Source organism: Puntigrus tetrazona, chromosome 5, assembly GCF_018831695.1.
Source record: "Puntigrus tetrazona isolate hp1 chromosome 5, ASM1883169v1, whole genome shotgun sequence".
Lineage (NCBI taxonomy): Eukaryota > Metazoa > Chordata > Actinopteri > Cypriniformes > Cyprinidae > Puntigrus > Puntigrus tetrazona.
In genome coordinates, this window is record NC_056703.1 from 20654713 (window position 1) to 20679165 (window position 24453).

A 24453-nucleotide genomic window follows, 5' to 3' on the forward strand; every position below is an offset into this window, starting at 1 on the left:
ACTTCAGTTTGATTAACCTACCTTGCTATTTGTATTGGCAAATACCTAAAAATGTTGGAACAAAGCCAGAAAGTGTAAATGACATTCCTATGACTTTAAACTGCAGTACAGTGAGATGATTAAACATTGCATGCAGTAAAACAGTATGAATTAACGTAGCACGTTGTTGTCATCCCTGACTTCAGTGTAATAGAAATAGCCATTTTTGCTATGTACAGCGTCCAGTCTAGAAAGTTCAAAATCGTTGGATTTTCATTTCATCGTGCCTGAGCCTGCTGGAGGTCAGTGATATATGTATGGCCAGCATCTTCTCTTTTAGATGTACGGTATGTAAAAGGCCATTTTTAGTCAGTATTTGCCTAGATTTCTGAAATGTCTTTATCTACATCCTAAAGTCATTGATTCAGCCTTGAAGTTATGAGCCACAAGACATGTCTGCACATCACACAAATGTAGGGATTAATTTATTAATGTTTTGAAAGAATTCTGTGCTCTCCCTTTAATATTGCATTCAATACCAAAAATGGTCTATGCTAATTTAGTACGTTGAACTTAATTGTAACATGCACTAAAAGCGGTATACGATGTCAGGATTCTTTTAAGTAATTAAAAGAACTTTGGAATTACACAATTTTTTTTTTCTTTATATTATAATTATCTTTACTGTCACACGTTTAATTTAAAGGAACCTCCATAAGAGTATAATGCTAAACATTTTTACTTTTTGTCATTGCTTTCCTGCCTATCATCGTAATCCATCCTTTTAATCAACTTGCAGATTCAAAAGGACTGTCTAATCCATCAGAGGTGGAGGCATTAAGAGAAGAGTGTATGCATCTCTGAGGCCTACTGTAACTGTGTCTGATCAGCACATTTTACACATTTATTTTCATCACACATTTTTAAAATGCTATTTATTCTTGTGATTGTGATCAATTGCACCAGTCTAAATGACATCACATAGTCTTTAAATCATTATAAAAATGCTGATTTATAACTCAAATAACATTTTTGTGGTAACTCTGATACATTTTCAAGGACTCTTTGATTAAGCGTAAAGTTCAAAAGAACAGTATTCATTTTGAAACAGAAATGCTTTGCCGCATTATAAATGTCGTGCTGTCACTTTCAATGTCGTGCTATGTAAAAAAAAAAAAAAAGCGCACTGACCTCAAACTTTTGAGCGGTAATTTATTAAAACTGGCAAGTATTACACTGTGCTCATCCAAACACTGGCGGCGTTCATTGACTGCGGACAGATTTGCCAAGCTGCTGCAGTGCTGCCTGCCCCCCTGCGTATCGGCCTCAAGTGTCGACGTCTTCTTTTCAAATTAATCGGAACCGCCGCCGACACTTTCACAATGATGCTCGACTCCACACCAAATGACGCCGGTTTCTTTTCATCTCCAGCACCTCGTGTACAGAACACAGAGCCACGAGACATCTCTGATCTCACAGGAAGGACTGAACCAGTAATTACCTTTTATCAGAGACATTCGCCAATCCACAAAATGGCGTGTAACCGTTCATTCTGGGCAGCGGGGATGGATTAGTGGTTTCCTGGTTGCACATGCATTGGGAAGTCTCACACAGTTCTGGAGTGTTAGGTTTCTCATTTTCTTCTGCCTTACAGAGGTCTACCTCTGCTTTTATACATAACCAAACCGCCTCATCTCTGAACTCACAATCATTTTTGCTGTGAATTTTCAGATTTCATGAGAGAAACAAAATACCTCGGATGCACTTCTTCGCTGTCCTTAAAACATATTACTGTATCTGCCATTTGGAACAGTGAACAGGACCACTTCCCCCACCACCACCCACCACCACCACGCACTTAGGAACTGCTTCTTTAAGCGGCGGTATTGTCATACGTCCAGGATTCTTTGAGTGCATCCTCTTGAACAAACTGCAAACTGGCTTCAAGTCCTTTCTTTTGGAGAGATGTATGGACAGACATATGAATATGAAGAAGATGCAAAGAATTAAAGCAGTGTACTCTGGCTGAACTCTTTCTAGATTTAAAAAAATACAATGATTCATTTGTTAGAATTGTATAAAAAAAAACTATGATTTTTCATTGTTTGCCTCTATAATTCAGCATAAATCACATTATTTCAAGATTTTCCAATGTTTATATGTATATATATATATATATATATATATATATATAATCTGGTAATTCCCAGCAAGTGGGTGTTTGTAGTTTGAAAATATGCAAGGAGTTAAAGGAATCAGATGATAGTCTGGCCTCAGGAATTGCGAGGTTTGGGAAGTGCCATGCCTGTCCCCTATTGGAAAGTTGTGACACAAATACTCATTTGCTGTTACGCGAGTTTAACAGTTGGGTTTTACAGAATTCAATTACCAGAGAATAAACTCAGGTTGATTCAAATGCGGTTTTTTTGGTTCTGTTTTGCAAATCTTTATCATATTGATAAGGAAGAAACTGTAATATGATCATTTACGTTACATTTGTATTGGCGCGTCAAGCCTCAATTGCAGATTGAGCCAATCTGAACCAGTGTTTTCATGATGGCGATGAATTTTAATTACCGTTTTTGTAATTAGCGAGTTATTTGAGCTGCGTAGCAGTTGTCATTAACAGGCGTGGTGCAAAGACCTACTGATTTATATGACACGTTCTGCTGAATGATAGCATGATAACAACAACATGAGTATTCAGTTGATTACTTGCGCGAATCTATTGTCCATGTGATTGTTATACTACCAACCTTAAGTTCTGAGTAGTGCATTTTTAAGCTGACAGGCTGAAATTTGAATGGTGTCATGGAGAGATCAGCGGACTTATGTTGGATTCTGTCATTGGACATCTTTGGCCTTTCATTACTCAAAACCAGCATATTTAGAATGTGCAGACAGAACTAGAAACCCCTTTGCTGAGGTATAGAAGCAGACAGTATAGCGCTCTTGGATTCAAACTGTGTCAAACAGGGTTTATTCTCATTCATCAGGAAGCGGGACACATGATCTGATATCAGCTACAATCCTCATGTGTAGCTATATTTCCCTAGACACCAATCCATCACAAGGAACATCAGTAAAACATGAAAGAGATGCATTTTAAAGAATGATCTATTTTGTACAAAGTGTAATTTGTTTTCTCTACATTCATTATTTTTGTCTGTTCTATATTGTACACATTGTTGGTGTAAATATTAGTTTTTAAAAATTGAGAGCCGTGCCCTCAAACCTGGACTGAGGAAGGGGTTTATGTGCAAAGGCTTCTCTGTTCCTCCTGCCATTTATTTCATGGTACCTCACCTGAGCTGAAGAGTGAGGGCGGCTCCTCGTTCTTTTTACAAAACAAATGGAGGTGTAGTACGTTTATTGTCTATTATATTATGTCTCTTCCAAAGGACTATTAAATTTCAGATTGTAAAAAAGACATATTATCTTAATAATGACATTATTTGAGTTATGAACTAAATGGTGTTATAAAGGATATCAGTTACACATATACACTGCATATATATACAGCATATATATAATATTATATGTATATATATATATATACACATATATACATATATATACATATATATATATATATATATATATATATATATATATATATATATATATACATATACATACATATACACATATATATATACATATACATATATACATATATATATACACATATACATATACATATATATATATATACACATATACATATACATATATATATATACACATATACATATACATATATATATATATATATATATATATATATATATATATATATATATATATATATATATATATATATATATATATAATAAAATTTAAATTTTCCTTAGAAACAAAATAGTGGAAATATAATGTTTAGAAACAATTTGAAAATCTAAGTGCATTGAATATGTGAATTACCAATGACTGCAAAACATGTTGCAAATTGTCTGATGGCAAAAAAAAAGACCAAAAAAGTGTCTTGCATAAAAACATTCATCATATCCATTTTTGGTATGTTTAGCATACGAACCCAACCAGATGAATAAAACAACTGAATCCATGATTTGATAGAAAACATTTGTTATTCAGTAATAAATTAAAATGAACTGAAAACTTTACATTGTTAGAGTATATTAAGAGGAAAAAGGCTTGAGTGAGATTGTCAATTATTGGGAGCAGACAGGACCTGCCCATCTCTCAGATAATAACCCTGCACTAAGTGCTATCAAACCACTGTAAAAGACAGACGCTACTGAAAGCCGTCATTCTGAAGTTTCCACTAAAGCCTCTGAAGTGCAGTGCTTTAACTTAACAATCACTTTTCCACAGTTTGATGGTCTTGTCGTTCTCCAGGGCTGCGGAGGCAATGATGTTCTCTGTAGGGTGACAAGCTGTCCTAGATCACTACATCTAAGACAAAAATACATAATCATACTTATGTTAACAAAATCAAAGAGGAGGCTGTGCGTTTGAGTCAGAGGTGTAGCAAATGGCATATACCTGTGTGCCCTTGCAATTTCTGAACAATTTCTTTGGTCTGCAAATTCCAGATATACACCATGTTGTCTTCAGAGCCTGAGACGATCCACTGAATGAGAGCAAGACGGATTCAGGTTATTCAAAACCTGCTCTATACATATATACATATATCTAAATATTAAAACAAATGCTCTGACTGTGTCATACAAAGCCTACCTTTCCTCCAGTCACAGAAAAATTGGCAAACACACAATACTTTTCATTCTTATGTCCAGTATATGTCTTCAAACACTAAAAAAATAAAATAAAAGCTACAGTAGTTAGTTTAAAGCAAGAACATTCTCTACACACATTAAATTGAGTTTATATAATGTGCAATTATTTTAATAACATATATATATATATATATATATATATATATATATATATATATATATATATATATATATACACTTTAATAACATAACCCTAACAACAACAACATAAAAAAATATTCTATTATTTTTATACAATTTTACAAAGGGGAATACCCTTAAAATAAATTTTTGTCAGATTTATTTCATTTTTATTTACAAATTCTTCCATAAAATATGGTTAAGTAGGTACGCAAATATTTTGTGCTAGAATAACCAACATACCACACATATTTGTAACATATATAATTTATTCTGTTAACTGTAATGCATTTGACTAATATTATTAGCAGTCAACATTGATAATAATTCATACCTTCCCTTGCTGTAGTCCCAGAGCTTTAACGTGCTGTGAGAAAAAAAAAATAAGCATATTTTTATTGTTAGCACTGTTGGCAGTTTTTCCTAAATTAATTCAGTCTCAGAAACTGCACTGAATGGAAAAAAAAATAAACAGTCTCTAGGGGGATGAGTTCACTTACTTGTCCAGTGTCGCAGCTAGAATGTATTTTCCATTTGGAGAAAACTTCACAAATGAGACAGGAGGGTTGTCATCATCTGGAAATAAAACAGATCAATTCACCATCAACACACTCTCCTAATTTGCATTTAAATAGGCTACATTTATCCAAATTATGCAGCACACACCATCCTGCCATCTGGCACCACAACAGAACTCAAGATTTAAAGTCCAACTACGATAAGAAAACCTGACGACATGCTATCCAGCTTCTCTAGTACACAGAGTAAACAGAAAACAGTCACATACCTATGAGAGTTTTCAGACACTGTCCTGACGCAGTGTCCCAAAGTCGGCTGAAATATAGTCCATAGCATTAAGAAAAGCTAAATAATGTAATCACTTCAGTCTGTAAGTTTATCATAAGTGTGAATGGAGGCTGACTTAAAGGTGCTGCAAGAAAGAGTTTAGCAGTAAAACATATAAAAGTCTGACGTATTTCACTGAAATAAATATGTAATCACAGAATGAGCTATGCCACTCGATCTTGTATGTTTTTGGGTTTTGCAAAAGCACTTTTAATAGATGGCCTCAACTTAACTACCATAAACCATCATAGCTGCTGGACACTATTAGTGATCCGTCTCTGTTGAAGTGAACCTGAAAAAGCATCAACTAACTATTAAATCTGCATGCAAACTGACAAGAGTATTTTTTTTTAGTAACCGATGTTTACCGCCGAGACGGGATCAGAGTGTGCTGGCAGGGTCTTCAGACACTTCCCGGATTTGACATCCCAGATCCGTGACGCTCTCATCGAACTGTCAACAGAGACCACATCACTTGATCACTAAATGACTTACGAGCACGAGCGCATATCTCATATTTATTTTTATTCATTAAAAAAAAAATATATATATTAATATGTTTGCTTGCTTACAGATCCGGAGACAACAAAGGTTCGACTGTGGGTTGAAGTTACAACAGAAGACGTAGTTGCTGTGGCCTTTCAGTGACTTCAGGCATTTTCCTTCAAAAGCATGACAGGGATTTAAGAGACAAAACTGATATGGACGACACCACACAACATCAGATGAAATTATTTGACGAGTTTTACCTAACTCATATCCCAGATCTTCAGTGATTTGTCATCTGGCGCGACACCAAAAGATTTGAATCTGAAGACCAGGCTACGTCCTGATATTCCTGCAATTACAACAGTATGATTTAATTCTTTGAACAACATTATTAAGACTTTTTTTACACAGTAGCATCTTTAATACATCAGATTAAGTGTTTAAAAGGGTTATGCTGTCAGAACTGACTTACCATGACATCTTGCCAAAGCCATAAACATTTGTTTATCTTCAAAACACAACCAACCACATTTTATTCAAACCATCCATCCAACAGAAAATTCTGTCCATTCCACCAAAGCTTTTTTTTAAAAGGTCATGAACACATTACAGTAATTAATATTAAAGTTACCAACTGCTTTATAAGATATTTAGTTTAGAGTTTTATTTACATTAACATTCATGAAAAACCTCTATAGAGCTCATCAACTAGGACCCATGGCAGCTTACTTTACCATGTCCTTTTAAGCGTGAAGGTTGGTGGAATGTATTTTCAGTGGAGGGACAGACATGCCTCGGGTTTCATTGGAAATATGTTGCTTTGAGTTTTGAAGATGAACCAACGCCTAGGTTTCAAGCTAATTAAATGACAGAATTTTAATTTTCCTGTAAACCCACCCAAAAAAAATTAGATTCAGCATTTTTTGGTGAACTATTCCTTCAACTTCGATTGAAACTCACAAGTTTATGTCCTGCGAGACTCTTCTCAAATTTTCCATCGAAAGCGCCCCATATTTTGATGAGCTTGTCTGCCGCTGAAACGAGATTGTCATTTCAAAACCTTCAGACATTTGGTTTGCTTTTTGTAGATCAGAATTGAACAATATAAAAGCCCTACTTACATGAACTGGCTAACCATTCACCACTAGGGCTAAATTTGACTGATATATAGCTTTTGTGTGACCTGCGAGGGTGAACTTCAAGGAGTAGTTTGGCTTCACGGCAGCAGACTTCAGAAAAAGAGGTAAACCACATCAACAGAGGAACGACTTATAAGAATAAACATAAGGCAGGCTTTCTACCTTGGATGATGATGATGATGCTGATGACGCTGAATGTGTTTTATGTGTTTCTGTGTTCGGCTTCTTCTCCTCTGCCATCACTGCACCTTGTGTGGCTCAAATTAAGTGGCTCTTAAGAAGAGGAGATCATGAAATTGTTAAACAGATTAAACAAATGCCATTTATTTCAATTGTCCATCATCAAAACATGTGCATCTTGTCTTGTCTGTAACAGAACAGGTGTTAAAAAAATGCATATGGCCTAAAGAAAACTCTCACCAGAATAACATGCCAGCCAAGCCCTTTACTTTCTCTTACTGATACGTCCAATGTTTATCCAGAACTTTGGTGTAGCGTATATTTTGACACATATAAATCGCTAACAAAAGTAAACATGTTTGTAGTTGCCGCCCTGTCACACACACACACACACACACACACTGTCACACGCACATAGCCTGTCACAGGCTAAGGCTAACAACAGACCCAGTACTTGCATACAGCTCAGGTTTCCACATCACATAAAGGATGAAACACGAACAAACGAGTATAAACTTACTGGCGGGTTCTGAAGCAAACTTTGGGCTCAAACAGGTCGCTCCAAACGACTGTGTTTACAAGCGGGCAGAAAAGGCGCTTCGGGGCACTTGCTGAGCCTAATAGAAATTACTCGCGCGTCACCGCGCATGTGCAGTGTATGACAACTTCAGGATCTTGTGATGGGGGCTGCTTTTTCTTTATTATACTCGACTAGTCGACGACGAGTACGCATTTCTCCCAGCTTTGGCTTTTCTGAATAAACTGTGAAGAAAATAATACATGTTTTGCAAGTGATTCTATTCAAAATCTTTTCACTAATAGAAAGAGAATGGTGTTCGTTTCGCTCCGTGCATCTGATCTGGGATCAGCCTTATTTATGTAGGCTTTACTACTGATCGTTAATATCCGTTATGAGATGGGAAACTTTACAACATTAATATTGTATGCATTTTTAATTTATTTACAAGACATTTATTATGTCTTGTAAATGTTTATTATGTTTCTTATTAAATCATTTCCAATTATTTGCAAGATAAAAACAAGTGTTGAACTGCATGTTGTCAGTATATATTATATTAACAACATGAGTAATTTATCAGATAAAATAATTCTACCTGTTTAAAATCTATCTATCCATCCACATATCTAATGCAATGGAATAACATTCGTATACAAAAATAATTTGTTAGATAGATAGATAGATAGATAGATAGATAGATAGATAGATAGATAGATAGATAGATAGATACAAAAAATCTTTTCAGGGTTATTATACATTTTGAAACGCTGACTGTATATTGTAATAATGTCACTAACTGGTAATAAACAAAAACAACATTTGTATACTGGACATGAGAACGTTAAAGGCTGAGCGGCGCAGAGAGCGACAGTTATTCATTTACACAACAACAACCACAATACCGTGCGACGCAGCGCGCATGCGCACAACACTACCCAACCAGTGTCGACCCCAGCCATCTATTATGCTTCTTCGCAATAAAAGCTACCCGAAAATCTGCAAGGAAAAACGCTACCGGAGCTGCTTGGAGTAAAAGTAATAAAGTATAACATGCATATTTACGTTTAGCGCATTCCGATCGAAGTTTATGTTCAGTTTAGGTGATGTATATTGGTCTTTTTGGGGGAAAACACAGCTGAATGTGGCTAGCTGGATCTCCTCTGACAGAGTGGAGCTGATGAGCGGCGCTTTGCAACAATGTAACAAAACCTTCTTTCACGCGCAGCCGTTTCGATCCGTGAACGCAGAGCTTGCTGTATTTGTTTGCGCTGTTTTTTTCTCGTTGTATCAAGCGGAAAAAGCGGGCCGAAGGATGCATTGCGGGATGATTTCAAATTAGCCCGCTGAGTAGCTAGCTGGCTGAACGGCATGCACACACAATGGTTGTGTTAAAGACATGGTGGGGCTCGATCCTCGGCATTCCTCACTCGATGCCCTGTCTCTCCCGTGCCCGCCATCTTTTTCAAGAACTTATACACACACGCCTGATGCAGTTACTTTAACGCGCGATAGCAAACGCGTTTCAGAGAAATGTAGAGTTCGAGAGCTCCGTTTAAGGGCGCGCAGGGGCGCAATTTGCTAGCTGATGTTTTGCTTTATTTCCGACGAAACACGCTATTTTTCACGGCCTCTCATAAGCAGGCGAAAATTTGTTCGCTTTGTTGATATTTAAAAACTACTGAAAGAAGTTCTAGCGAAACGTTCGCAGAATGTTTCAGCTTTTCCCGGTTTTGTTTGGTTTTTTTTTTTTTTTTTTGTAGTCATTCATTCGTGTGAAGCCCTGATATTGTAGTTCAGACTTTTAACTAATTCAAGTTACTGGTGAAGATACATGCACAATAAACATCCAAATAAAATATTATTATTATTCAGCGTGTAAGTGGCTATAAATAATAACTGCTGTTTTTAACAACATGCACGTGAACTTCCACCGTGGTGGTGGTGAGTTATATCAAAACATACTATAATAATAATTTATTGCAATAATATAGCAGTATAATGTGTGGCTTTAATTGATAAGATTCTGAAGTTACATTTCTATTGATGCTATATGAGACTCAGTGTATACACACACACACTCTCTCTCATGTATCATGTATCTATATTTTTTTCATGTATATTTAATAAGTGATTTCTCTGCGTTTATTGGCAGCGTGCTGACACTCAGGTCCTGAGATGGGATGTGTGTCGAGGTGGGACTAAGGAGCAGCAAGAGGATCGTTGTAACTGAGCTAAGAGACGTACAGACGTCATTCAAGCAACTTCTTTCCCTTAACTGAGCAGCATGTCAGTAGTCACATCCCCTGCCCAGGTGCCTCCACCTATTGTGAACCCTCCTCCTGAGGTCACGAACTCCAGTAAGCCTGGCGAAAAAACCAACCAGCTACAATATATGCAGAATGTGGTTGTGAAGACTCTATGGAAGCATCAGTTTGCGTGGCCCTTTTACACACCTGTGGATGCCATCAAGTTGAATCTGCCAGTGAGTAAAATCTGTGTGACTTTTCATAAATATATGCTTACATGATCAGTTTGGAATAATTGCAAAAAAATTTTAACGGACACAAAGTCTGCATGTATTTGGTCAAATTAAGTAAAACTGATTTTCTGAAATATGTTCGCGTTTTGAAATTTTGTGTATTTTAAAATATGTTTTTTCCTGTTAATGGCTAGAGTTTTAGCAGTCATTACTGCAGTCTTCATAATAAAAATGTTTTTTTTTCATCAAGCACACATTAATTGGTCTAAAGTGAGAGTAAACATAATTATGACATTAGAAAATGTTTGTATTTCAAATAAATGCTGTCCTTTTGAACTTTCTATGTATGAAATAATCCTGAAAAAAGTATCAGTTTCACACAAATATTAAGCAGACCGACTTTGTCATTACGTGAATAAATTACATTTTAGTTGTCGTTTTTAAGTTGTAAAAATCTTTTATAATATTGTTTTTGACCTGGTGTGAATTCTGTGCCTCTAGTGTTGCCAAATGGAATTGCAAAAATATTGACTGTTTTTAAAAGGGTCCCCTGTCTGCTATTGGTCGGCAGTAGAAAGTCCTGTCCCAAATTCATGCAGCTAATTGAGTCAGGAGTCAGGTTGTTGTTGTTTTGAGATTGTCAAAAAAATATGTACAGTGTTATTTCTAGGAAATGAAATACGAGTGACTTGAGAATAGATTTAATATTTGAACGGCACCCATAAATGTTTGTTTTGTTCCTCCTGGTGCATTACGGTTTGTATAATTTATTATCTTTGTCATATAGGACTACCATAAAATTATCAAGAATCCAATGGACATGGGAACCATAAAGAAGCGCCTTGAGAATAATTACTATTGGACTGCTGGAGAGTGCATGCAGGATTTTAACACTATGTTCACAAACTGTTATATCTATAACAAGGTAGATTAAGGTTCTTAATCTTTACTTTGTATAATTGCATTACCAATTTGTTTTGTAACGCGTGATTAAACTTCCTTGAAATATTGTCCCAGCCCACAGATGACATTGTTCTCATGGCTCAAGCCTTGGAAAAGATTTTCCTCCAAAAGGTAGCTCAGATGCCTCAGGAGGAGGTGGAACTTTTAACCCCACCACCGAAGGGCAAAGCACGGAAACCCGGAGCACCCCCGGCTTCAGGTAACTGACTGGATGTCACTATTAATAAACCTTTGGAGTTACCGGTGACGTGCTGCCCGAGGGAGAGATTCCAGCTGACCTTGTCGTTATCACATCCAAACAGAAAACCAACAATCAATAGCACTGACTACCGGTTCTCCATCCTCGTCGTGTCCGAGCTCCCCTCCTCAGCTGGCTCAGACTCCTGTAATAGCAGCGACTCCTGTCTCGACCATCACCTCCAATGTCCAAGCTGTGCCCCCCGCCGCGTCCATGATCCCAACTGCACAGCCCGTCGTCAAAGTAAGACCAGTTCAAATTATGTGGAAGCAGCAGGTTTCATTTGCTCTGTCCTTTTCTCATAGCGGAGTGCTTTTTGAGGTCATCCGTAGCCGAGGGGAAAAATGTTTTGTTTTAGGGAAGGATCGACGAGACTATTTATTTTTAAGTACGTATTATCTATCTAAGCATAATTCGATAGCTATCGTACTTGTATAATAAGTTTTTCTTTGCATTATTACTTAGGCACATAGGCATAGGAACATTAGTTAGTTATCGTATAATATTTTTCTGCATTATTATATACAGCAACTATTTTATTTATTCGGTTTATTTATTTTATGTAATTTTCTTCTTTATTTTTGTTTCTTTTCCCTTCCTTTTTTAGCTTTAAATATTTTTAGCAGCTGGGCTTTAAAGGGATGGATTTAGAGAATTGAGACGATCCTCTTTGTTTTCTGACAGCACGCTGCGCTTTAGTGTGTTAACGGTCTAAAAGTAGCTGTAAAGATTGTCAGCACGCTAAAACCTCTTCAGAGATGTCACATCTCTAAATGCATCTCCTAAAGCACCTCCGTTTTAGCCATCAAAACAGATTTTGTAACAGATTCACTGCCTTTAGCGATACATTTCACATCGCCTACTGTGAGCAATGTTCCCGTTATTATGCATAATCAGGTTTTTTTTTGTGTGTGTGACTATGATAGTTTGTGCAATAAAACCATTTGATGACTGTTTGTTTGTTGAATAACCGTCTTTTTATTTTCTTTAAATGTCTTTTTTTTAAAAAGCCCAGAGCACTTATGAAAGGCGTAGACGCGTGTATTTAGTTTTTCTTTCGTTGCGTTCTAACACACATGCCGATCTCATTTTCCTCAGAAGAAAGGGGTGAAGCGGAAAGCAGACACTACCACACCCACAACCTGCGCGATCACTGCCAGCAGAAGTGAGTCGCCCACTGCCATGCTGGAGTCTAAACACAGTAAAGTCATTTCCAGACGAGAGAGCACAGGCCGACCCATCAAACCTCCCAAAAAGGACCTGGAGGACGGGGACGTACAACAACAAGGCAACAAGAAAAGCAAGCTCAACGATCATCTCAAATACTGTGACACTATCCTTAAAGAGATGCTCTCCAAGAAACATGCGGCCTACGCCTGGCCCTTCTACAAGCCTGTAGATGCGGAGGCCCTCGAGCTGCACGATTATCACGAAATCATCAAGCAACCAATGGACCTCAGCACTGTCAAAGTATTGCAACAGTTTCACCAACAATTTAAACAGAAGTTATTTAAGTATATGATAGTAATATGACTCTAATGCATTTATTTACGTAACCTTTATAACTCAAAAAGTAGTAAATATCCAAAATAACTAACATAAACTACACTGTAAATAACTATATATATATATATATATATATATATATATATATATATAGTACTAGTACTACACATTGCTATTTTTAATGGAATTACCTTTTCAATTATTACATATGTATATGTAGTACATTTTCAAAAAGAAATCATTATATGTATATAAATTCAACTTATTGCAAAATTTGACATATATTTATGGTATAAATATTTCTTTTATTTATAGCACGCACACATTATACTTATATATGTACATATAAGGTGAATTCAATTAAATTGGAGCAATTGAAGTAAGAGGACTGAGGAAGAAAATGTCCCAATTAATATATATATTTAATTAATTTTATTGTAATTTTAATTTTTTTCCAGAAAAAGATGGACGGTCGAGAATACCAAGACGCCCAAAGTTTCGCAGCAGATATTCGGTTAATGTTCTCAAATTGTTACAAATACAACCCGCCCGATCACGCAGGTCGCTGCCATGGCAAGAAAACTCCAGGTGCGGCGCTCGACCGTGAGCCATTGTGCCTAACCCCAGCGCTGTCCGATCTCACCAGTCGCATTTGTCCATGTCCCGCAGGATGTGTTTGAGATGAAATTCGCCAAGATGCCCGATGAACCCGCGGAGCCGTCCTCTCCCAGCGCGGTGTCAGCCACGGCAGTGGTGAGCAAGAGCACGGGCAGCAGCGAGAGCAGCGCCGACTCTTCCAGCTCCAGCTCCGACTCGGAGGAGGAACGGGCCACTCGGCTGGCTGAGCTGCAGGAACAGGTGAGTGACAAACAGGTGGGTGTCACCACTTGAGGACCAAGATCCAAACCAAGGGTGGAGAGACAGGCAGAGGCCACATCCACTCCCCCTCGCATTCACCACCACCTCCTCAGTCTGACAGCTTGTGTCAGAGTCATTTTTTTTTTTTGTTTTTTTTTCCTTAATGTCTCTTGTTTTTTGTAATGTTTTGGAAACGAGTGCCCATTTTCACCCTGGACTGAACGTTTAACCCTCTACCGCCTCTGCAGTTTGTGTTGGCATCTTGGTATACATTGGCTTGCATGCTGTCAAAGTTCAGATGACAATTTTTAATTTCGCTATCTCTCAGTGTCAAACATATTGGTGTCAATTGTAGTTACTCTGCTCTCATCATGACAGTCTGTTGTTAAAATACATTTTTGAGAATGACTATTTTGTCCGTTGATTTCACTTTGGCTTTTTTACCAGCAATTCGCTGTGGAGCACCCCAATGGTAACAGGGCGGGGACAAAAAACGGGTGTGCCAAACATTTTCAGGTGAATGATATTTTTACTTCCCGGTCCCCCACCCCACTAACTCCTTCATTTTTCGTAGCTGCTTCTTATGTGAGCGGTAGAGGGTTAAGGTGGTGCTTTATGGGGTGTATTTGAGCTGGGCATCTCCCTCAAGTGATCTTGCTTCGTCGCTCAGCTAGTCTTTCGGCTCTGTTTCCCTCTTTGCTGTGTGAATGACATTGATTGGCATGTTTGTCAGTGAGTATCCAAATTCTTTGCCGGGATGTGGTCTCCGGTGCTTTATGGCAGAGTCTTTTTCATTCCGTAAAGGAGGTTTAACGTCAATGAAATGGGTTAGAAATAGAATGTTTTTTTGTGAAAAGAAAACAAAATAGGATGGGGACCTGGTTCTGTTGATTGGATAGAGGCAGAGTTGAACGTGAGCTTGCAGTTGATCGTAAGAAAGTGATAGGAGATGTCTGCCGTATGTCTTCAGAAAGTCTGAAACTTACGCGGATGAATCATTCAGATTAATATTTTGCATTTGGTAATAATGGTGAATGAGGGCTGGGTGATACGGCCAAAAATATTACTGCCATATTACTGCCCATATCATACAAAGTCAGTATTTATCACAGCGCTCAGGAAGTGCTTTTCATGTGTTTGTGAGAATAAACTTTGCTCACAAATAAACTTTAACTTTTTTTTAATTAATAAAATTAATTAGTAAGACTTAAACAATGTATCTGTCTTTTAAATTTTGCAATAAAACATTTCAATTAATTTATTTGTATTTTATTTTTGATAACATTTGTAGGGAAAACATATTGTTGGTATGATAAGCCCTTAAATATTCTATTCTTATTTTCATTATTTTGAAGACTACATTTTAGTAAACTATAATATATTCCTGTCATAGCTTAATCAAATTGTGTTTGTCAGGAAGATCTATACATTTTTGTGTTTGACACTTATTTGATCTTATTTTTAAATAATGAAACCTTGAAAAGCTTGTGAAGTGACTCTCAGAACAGCTCTGGAAATGAAATTTATGTGTTCATGTTCTCATATATTAAGATGGCAAACACTAAAAAGATTTTTTTAGCCACACATACTGACTTCTGCTGTGTGATAGAATAATCCATACCAAGTAAAAATGTCCAATATTTGTATATTGTTCATCATAGTCAATATACTGTTTATTGACCAGACAATTTTCATTTTATCGACTTGCATGTGGATTTTTCAGAAATACTGGACTGCTAAATGGAGAAAGATATTGTCTTTGTTTAATTGTTTGATTAATGTGCTGGAATTTTAAAGTAGTTACAAAGTTTTATGGCCATTTTGTTTGCAAAGAACTCAGAAGTTAACAGAAGTTTGCGAGGCTCTGTAAATTTCAAAATAAGGGGAGAGTGTGTTTCCATGAAAATGAGAGCTCTGTAGGGACGAATGTCATTCATTATCCTTTAAACTCTTCCCTTCATCACCAGTCCCATCATCTGTCCCCGCACAGCTAAGATCCTAGTCTTTCACGTTAGCGCCGATGCAGCATGCCCCATCCCCTGCTTGCTAACCATTCCCTCCACCTTCCTCCTCAGCTGAAGGCTGTTCATGAACAGCTAGCCGCTCTGTCACAGGGTCCTGTGAGCAAACCAAAGAAAAAGAAAGAGAAGAAAGAAAAAGAGAAGAAGAAAAAAGATAAAGAGAAGGACAAAGACAAAAACAAGGTCAAGGCGGAAGATGACAAAAAGGCCAAGTCCTCGCAACCGAATAAGCAAACTCAGCAGAAGAAGACCTCCGCACGGAAACCCAACAGCACGTCCACCACGAGGTGAGCTTGTTTTCTACACTTGGGTAGGATGATACGCTTCTGATTTCATTTATAGTGGTTATGGATTTTTGTGCTATCTAGAAAGAGTGGCAAAACTTTATATAAATATAATGATTATGTAACAGTAATGTCATGGGATGTTATATTTATTCAGAATCCCTCTGACAGAACTTCAAAGATAACTTGTAATTTCTTTTATTTGGGAATTTACTCTACCCAATTTTCACTTTTTTATGTATTTAAAAGAAGTTTCTTATTATTATGCAAGGCTGCATTTATTTGATCAAAAATACAGTAAAAACAGTAATATTTTAGCAATATAAAGTACATTTTATATTATAAAATCTTTTGAAACATCGTTAATGCATTTAATTTAACTTTAAATCAAATTTATGAATCATTACTGTATGAAATTATAACCTTCTAACAAAAAAAAACCTTAAAGATACAAAGCTTTTGAAAGGAAGTGTGTAATTCTTACCGTAACTTTATTTCTCACAACTGTCTTTCATTACTTCAGAATTATTTCTCTGTGACATTATTTCTTATTGTAGTTTATCTCTCAGAAAAAAGCTAGAAAACAAGGCAAACACTTGCCAGTAGGCCAAGAAGACGCAGTTATTACCTGAAAATATCAGCTGATAATGTGTATGAGGAGTTTTAAGTATGACATCGGTGTAATTCAAAGCAATGCAGTAGCACACAATGAACCATTTTATTGGCGGTAGTAGTGATGTAAGCTAATTGTCCCGTCATTATCTCAGTCTCAGCATACCAGTTCAGCTTCATGAGTAAGTTAAGGTTGCAAAGCCTTCGTGCAAACTACACCTCCAATCCACAGGCAACCGAAAAAAGGGGGAAAACCTGGCTCTGCGAACTACGAGTCTGACGAGGAGGAGTCTCTTCCCATGTCTTATGACGAGAAACGGCAGCTCAGCCTGGATATCAACCGTTTGCCGGGTGAGAAACTGGGCCGCGTGGTCCACATCATCCAGTCGCGCGAGCCGTCGCTGCGAGACTCCAACCCGGACGAGATCGAGATCGACTTCGAGACGCTCAAGCCTTCCACGTTGCGTGAGCTCGAACGATACGTCAAGTCTTGTTTACAGAAAAAGCAACGCAAACCTTTACGTAAGTGCCTTTCTTTTCCTTCTCCGCGGATGTTGTGGTGGTGCTAGTCTAGGCTTATTTCAGTATTTCATAGACAAGCAGCTCTCTTTTCTTGCCTGGTCCGTCTGCTCTAAAAGCTGAAATGGGCTGTGCTATTTCCTCCTTTGAGCTGGGAGCACTCACCTTCTCCAATGTGTTGCATGACTTTTGGTGGATTATCTTATATGTGCTTACCCTGGTATTAATACCTTCAAGTGAAGCTTCAAGGGGTTAAAGAGGACATCAGTATAAAATAGAGAACATTTGATCAGACCACGAATTTCCAAATTGTAAACGGTGCACATTAATGTGCTCACTGTGCTGTCCAACCTTCGTAAAAGAATAGTCTGGGTTCGTTACAAGTTAAACTCAATCAAAAGGATTTTTCACCTTGTTGATTACCACAAAAAGCAATTTCCACTCGTCCCCCCAAAAAGAATTGTGGGTCAGTTTGTAAATGTTAAATACAACAGTGGCCATACACCTTGGTTTCAGACGTTTTGGTTTTTTTTCCTAAACCATGAACCAAACCAACAAGCTTTGAGGTCAATCACAATATAAAAAAAGCTGATGTGAAAAGTATTTGAAAATCAGACAAAAACACAAATCTATGTTTTGTTTTGTTTTTAAATGAGGGAAATAAATACGGGTTAACTTTTCATTTTAAGATATACGTTATAGTGAGTTTATGCAATAAGTACAGAGTAATTAAGCGTTAATTAACCACATGTACTTACTATAGACCAGTTTCGGTCTTTTCAAACAGCTATGTTTTGGTGGCACGAAATCAGTTTTAAAGTAGAAGTTGTGTGGAAGCGATTGAATAAAAGAATATAAGAAAGTAGTTTTGAGTTTATTTCAAAACTTTTTTACTCGCAATACCGAGACTGTACCTCACAATTTTGATAAAAAAAAATCGATTCTGCACTTTTTTTGTCTCGACTTATGAGTTTATATCCCATATTTGGTCTTTTCCTTCATTTAAATCAACAATTATTGAGTCAGAACTAGGACATATAAAAAGGAAAAAGGTCAATCGTGAGATAAAATAGGTAAATGTTATGTAAAATGTTAAAGGTTTAAACACTGTTTCCTGCTGTGGGGCTTATGGAATATGTCCCTGATGAACTGCATATGTAATCAGTTTCATTTCAAATGACAGCTTTGATGGCAGTATTCTATATAAGATTTGCATTCAGATTCTGACATCCCAAAGGAGCAAGTATACATGATTTTTTCTGGATTTTAGCCATTTCTCTCCACTTGTTACCAGTGCTTTTCTGCCGCCACGGAAGTGATAGAACTCTGATGTCTGTAGGATAGGGCAGGTTTTGTTTTTCATCTAGCGATAAGTGCTTGTAATTATGCCTTTTATTGTTATTACTACCGGTATATTAATTACATGTAACGTTGACACAGTAAATTAAAGCGATACCAAACTACAATCACATGATCTACAAGCAGGCACAATTATTAACTAAAAATATGGGATCAACAGAATAAATCTTATGTTGTTTAAAGATATAAAATTGCCTTAGGTGCGAGTCCATATAATGCAATAACATTACAGACTGAAACATGATCAAATCAAAAATCGTGGGAAAATTGATTTGAAAGATGCTGATTATGTATGAAGGAACACGTTTCATGTTGACTGCAAATTAGCTTTCATTTCTTCGAGAGAACTGAGAGAGTAGGGACATTGGCTTTCCTTATTACCTCCTGCATTGTTGACGCAATTTGTTTATATAGTAAGATTTATCATTTATTGCTAAAAACATTTCCTGAACGGGGGAAATATAGATGTAAACGATGTGTAAGCATGGGCTTTAGTGTAAAGAAATAGCTTGCCTTTTTCCATTTAAAGATATATATAATTTCACACGTACAGCGGTGTCATAAACCCTCAAATAATGAGCACTTTCAGCTTACCCTGTTTTATAATATAATCCTGCAAAAACCTTTCCTTTTCGTTGTCAGTGCTTTAATGGAACCTTGATTTTTGAGGGACGAGGCTAAATAGATTTTCGTGGTAATAAACAAATGCCGCCATTCGGGCTTAACTTGCACCAACCCCATAAAATTCCTTTTAACATAAATTTGTCGTCGTGGAGAAAAAAAAACAGTGTAGTGGAGTGCTTTTTGCTGCTTGTTGCCACGGCGGTGGGCTACGAGGGCAACCCGTTACTCACCGGTCACCGCTGTGTGTCTCCTGCAGCGGGCACTGGGAAAAAGAGTGCCAAGTCTAAAGAGGAACTGGTTCAGGAAAAGAAGAAAGAGTTAGAAAAGAGGCTACAGGACGTGAGCGGACAACTGAACAACAACAAGAAACCACCCAAAAAAGGTACCTGTGTGGTAATGTGCAGATGTGAGCAGACAGGTGACCAAGCTGGGTTAGCTAGATCTAGGAGGGTAGGATAAGAAAACGGAGATAAGGCTAGGCTTTTTGCTTCACTAATTTGACTAACTTGATCGAAGGGCCTCTGTCAGACCTTCGTATGTAAAGCTACTCACACGAGGAAAAGGGTTTGCAGGGCTCAGCAACAAGGATGCACCACCGGAGCCAGTTTTGGACCAGTTGACGGGGCTCTCTCTCTGCCCCTGTCGGAAATGTTTAGCTTTCTTTGAAAATCTTCCAGAGAAATATTAGGCAGCACAGCTGTTTTCAGCGTGACAAATGCTCATATTCAAACGATTTGGGAGGGATCATGTGACGCTGTAGACGGCTGCTGAAAAGTTTCACATTTATAAATTGCGGTAATATTTCTCGATATTACTGTTTTTACCTATTTATTTTTTTATCTTATAAATGCAGCCTTGGTAAGCACAGGAGACGTCTTTCATGATTAAAAGAGATTTGTAAAAAAAATAATAATCTTGTGTAGGGGCCAGTGAAAGCATCTAAACTACCGTTGGAAAAAAAAAATCCTTGCTCTTGAGCCCTGTTTTGGACAAAGCGTAAATTTGATTAAACCTGCTAGAGAGGCTAATAACTGACGAAAGTGTTTGTGTATGCGCTGTAACTAACCGACTTCACTTGATATCAGCTGCTTTGGTGGGCACGTAATATATTCTGTCCTTTCGAGATCAGTTCTTTTGCTTTCTTCGTGCATGTCTCTGCTTTATCGTAATACGCAGCCGCAGTGTGGGTAAAGCCTTTTTAAGATAACGACATAGGGACAAAGCTCTTAACGGAAGCGAGTCGCGTAAAACATGTACATTCAGCGTCCGCTTTCTCGCACGTATTGAACCTGTCGATCACTTCTCTTCCCTGTTCCCAGCAGAGAAGGCGGGGTCTGCGCAGGGGGGCGGGCCATCTCGGCTGAGTGGCAGCAGCAGCTCTTCGGATTCGGGCAGCAGCAGCTCCAGCGGCTCCAGCTCCGAGAGCAGTGACTCAGACTGAACTCCGCGTACTTCAACCTCCTCTATTTTCTAACGAGTAGTGTGTGTTGTCATGATAGTATCTCTCTGAAGGCCCCGTTTTATAAAGAGCTAGACGCATTGCAGATGGCAGAGGATATTTTAAAATAGTTCGTAGGATGCTCTTGGCTCAGACAAAGAGGAGAGTTGGAATAGTTCAAGCAGTTTTAAGGTTCTCGCTGGCCCTCAAAGGGAAACGTCTGGTATCACCAGAGGAAAAAAAAAGACAAAAAAAAGATATTTTTTTGAAAATAAGTCGGCTGTGGAGGTGAAACGGTTGTGTGTGTGTGTCTGTTTTTTTCTCCTTTTTTTTTTTTTTTAGGTTGCTGCTCGTTAGATCCATACTGAAAACACGCATTAGTGGAAAAACTGACAAATGCCTGGCTGCATTTTTTTTACTGATCGAGTAGCTACACAAGTCTGAAGGAACAAACAATGATATCGGCTCTCTCGCTCTGGTGTGGTTCTGTCATGTTGGCATGACACTTCAGCTCATTCCACGTTTCTTTTGCTGACTATGATAATACTCGTAATTGTTACCATTTTTAAGAGAATCTATTTATTTTTTTTAATCCAAAAAGGCACAAGGCTGCGTGCGTTTTCAACGGAAATGTTTTCAGGTGACCAGTTTAAATGTAAGAAATTCGGCTCGACGTAACTCGCTAGTACTCTAGGCCGCATCTGGAAACTGTCAGTATCATTATTAAACCGTTTTCAGAGGCTTCGTAATCATTGCAACACTGTAAACTTTCTCTTCCGGTGCTGTCAGCTCAGTATTTGATGTAGAATTATGTCTGAATTTTTTTTTTTTTTGTTTTGTTTGTTCGCTTTTAATCTATATCATATGCTCATTTGTTTTCTATTTGGATTGTCTTCTTCCTACTTTTTTTTTTTTTTACTATTCATTTGTAGGCTCCCTGAGTATCTAATTTCCTACTTTCTATCTGATATGCCTCATCTTTACTAAGTCCACTCATAGGACAATCAAAGTTGTGATTTAAGTTCAGTATATATGAAACGGGGTGTATTTATCATGAATGATGGCAAAAATACATTGAGAATTTCAAAAAAACGCCCGTAAGGCTGCAGATTGGAACGAATCGGCCTCCACGAAACTCCAAACTAAGTGAATACTAGAATAATAGCCACTTAATAGGAGATCTCCGTAAAGAAAAGACAAGATTTCAAGCAGCTGTGCTAGATGTCATTTCAGAAGGATACGTGTTTGACAATAGTTATTTTTAGTTGAAAGTATTACAACTAATGTACGTTCTCAATTTTAATAACTTTATTTTACTTTAGTTTTTTCTCCGAATGGTGTATCGAATGCTTTCAATGGTACCTAGACACTTCTTGCCATGTATCCAGAATAGTTTGGAAATGGACCATGACTGATAATCTTTATAAAAAAAAAAATATGAATGTATTAGTTTTTTTTTTTTTCTTCTTCTTCTTGTGGCTGCAGTAATGCCACTCATACTGGGTTTGTTGCATTGGCGAGGATTTCTTTAACAGCCTTGAATTCAAGCCTGAACCCCCTCAGAAATCATTGGATGTGCTCTTGTTGCCTTAAGTTTAGTTGGCACATTAAAATAAAGTCAGATTGGTCCGGTATAACTGATTAAGTTGAAGCCAATGTGTATAGTTGTTTTGTTTTGTTTTTTTAAATCATGAAAACGCATCAAGAAATCGTGATGTAAAGTGACTTCATTGGTTTTCTTTATGTAGGATGCTTTTAATTATGGTTTGATTTTCTTCATTATACCACTGTATTGCATTACATGTTCCTTGTGACTATAACCTACCTTGTCTCAAAGATGATTTCTGTTACAGTTCCTCTTCCTCAATTCCTCCAGCAGAGCCCAGTAAATAAAACTGAGCTTCGTGATGCAGACAGAGATATAAAGATACATAGGATATATAATTACAGATATAAATGTATATTCACTACTTATTCGTCAACTCTGTCTCGGGTCTAAGTATTTTAGTTCTTTTTTATGAGAGAGAGAGAGAGAGAGAGAGAGAGAACATTTGTGTATTGCATGCCAATTTACAGTATATTTCTTAAACTTTTTGAGCAGTTTATAACATGTAAATGTCATTCTTTCGAGTAAAATTTTAAAATTGGTAGCGCTGCATATGTTAAGTTCAGCAAGTTAAAGCAAGTTGACAAGTATGTTTTGGCACAGACTTACATGGTAATATCTGATGTATAAGCTAATCTTGAGATTTGGACACTGAGCCCCTCGTTTTTCGTAAATAAATCACAAAAACCCATAGGAGTGTCTTTTTACTATCTAGATATATTTATTTGAGTGCACTTAATGTTTTTATATATATTTATTTTGTTTCAGAAGACATTAAAACCAGTAAAACTGAAAAACACTGAGCGGTGTACTGAGGTCTAGCTGTCAGAATGTACCAACTAAAACTTTATAAACCTTTTTGAATCTCCATTTTAAAAAACGGTTTGTTTGTTTTTTTTGCATTTTTGAGGCTTCGAAGATTCTGTAAAAAGGGAACAAATGCCCCATACTTAAAAGTTATATTAACATTTCTTTGTCAAGTGTAAGTCATGCTAGTGGACACCGTTTTAAGTGAGAAATATGATCGTTTCGTGTAATGTAAAAACATTACAATTTGACAAAGTAATGTATTTTTCACCACACTAGACAGATTGATAGATACCTGCTAGGCCTTTAGTAATATAAAGGTTTATTTTGCAACGAAAACCTAATGATATTGCTACCAGTGATGATATACTTGAATATGAAGTTTGTTAAATTGGGACATGCAATGGTATATAGTGTTCGCTTTTAATCTGGGTTAAAAATTAGGTTTCGGATTGGTTCAACTGACTCTTCAGTCTGTAAATATAATAAACAGGTAATGTTCCTCTATGAATACTGCTGTTGCACTGCACAAACGTTAACAAATACTGTATAATATCATGAAGTTTAGTCTAAACTGCTTGAGTAATGACATGTGGACAGATGCCATACTTCAAACTTGTCAGTAACACTCAAATGTGAGAACTATCCGTCGCCAGAAGAACACCGGGATCACATGACAGCACAAATCCGGGACTGTCCGGTGCTATCGGAGTCTTTCAGTCTTGTTTTGTCCCGTATCACCACTGCCTGGTTGCCGTACTGGCTGTACCAGGAGCTCTGGCTGCGGCTGAGGTAGTTGGCGGGTGGCGCTCTCTCCAGCTCCAGCTGCTGCTGCTGCCAGATCAGCAGAGAAGTGTCCTTGAAGCGCAGCCGCGCGAAGCCCTCCGACAGCGCCTTCTCGGCTAAAGGACAGCGCTCCGTCATTGCGAGGGACGGCGGCTTGCTAGGTCTCTCGTGGGGGTCTCGGACGTCGTCTCCCGTTCGACCATGCCGTTAGAAAGATGTCCCGAGGCAGCAGGTTTGATGAAGGGGAACGGCGACTTCAAAAGCTCGTCTTCACCAGTTGCTCGAAAGCAAAACGAGGCTTTGGTGATGCTAATCCTCTC

The 24453-nt window shown here is 37.5% G+C and overlaps 2 protein-coding genes, 1 long non-coding RNA gene and 1 pseudogene across 3 annotated transcripts; 1 reads left to right on the forward strand and 3 right to left on the reverse strand.

Moving 5' to 3' along the window:
- Positions 1-4381: 4381 nt before the first annotated feature.
- On the reverse strand, positions 4382-4759 carry LOC122345854. Its single transcript, XR_006251041.1, has 3 exons — positions 4681-4759; positions 4486-4573; positions 4382-4395 (listed from the first exon to the last, which is right to left on the reverse strand). It is a non-coding gene; the product is annotated as an uncharacterized LOC122345854 (long non-coding RNA).
- Positions 4760-5135: 376 nt separating this feature from the next.
- LOC122344817 lies at positions 5136-9487 on the reverse strand (annotated as a pseudogene).
- A 733-nt stretch (positions 9488-10220) lies between these two features.
- On the forward strand, positions 10221-23231 carry LOC122345824 (bromodomain-containing protein 3-like). The gene is given in 12 exon segments (XM_043240305.1): positions 10221-10515; positions 11300-11437; positions 11530-11674; positions 11778-11956; positions 12812-13183; positions 13678-13776; positions 13778-13807; positions 13889-14077; positions 16153-16385; positions 17227-17516; positions 19753-19878; positions 20819-23231. Coding segments are annotated over 12 exon segments (2118 nt in total). The 5' UTR covers positions 10221-10317; the 3' UTR covers positions 20938-23231.
- A 49-nt stretch (positions 23232-23280) lies between these two features.
- On the reverse strand, positions 23281-24373 carry LOC122345848 (putative uncharacterized protein BRD3OS). The gene has a single exon (XM_043240336.1). It carries the CDS (start codon positions 24269-24271, stop codon positions 24017-24019), a length of 255 nt encoding a protein of 84 aa, XP_043096271.1. The 5' UTR covers positions 24272-24373; the 3' UTR covers positions 23281-24016.
- Positions 24374-24453: the final 80 nt, after the last annotated feature.

Bases quoted from the DNA above. Each gene is read 5' to 3' on its own strand.
- LOC122345848 (XM_043240336.1), bottom strand. From the start codon at position 24,271: ATGACGGAGCGCTGTCCTTTAGCCGAGAAGGCGCTGTCGGAGGGCTTC.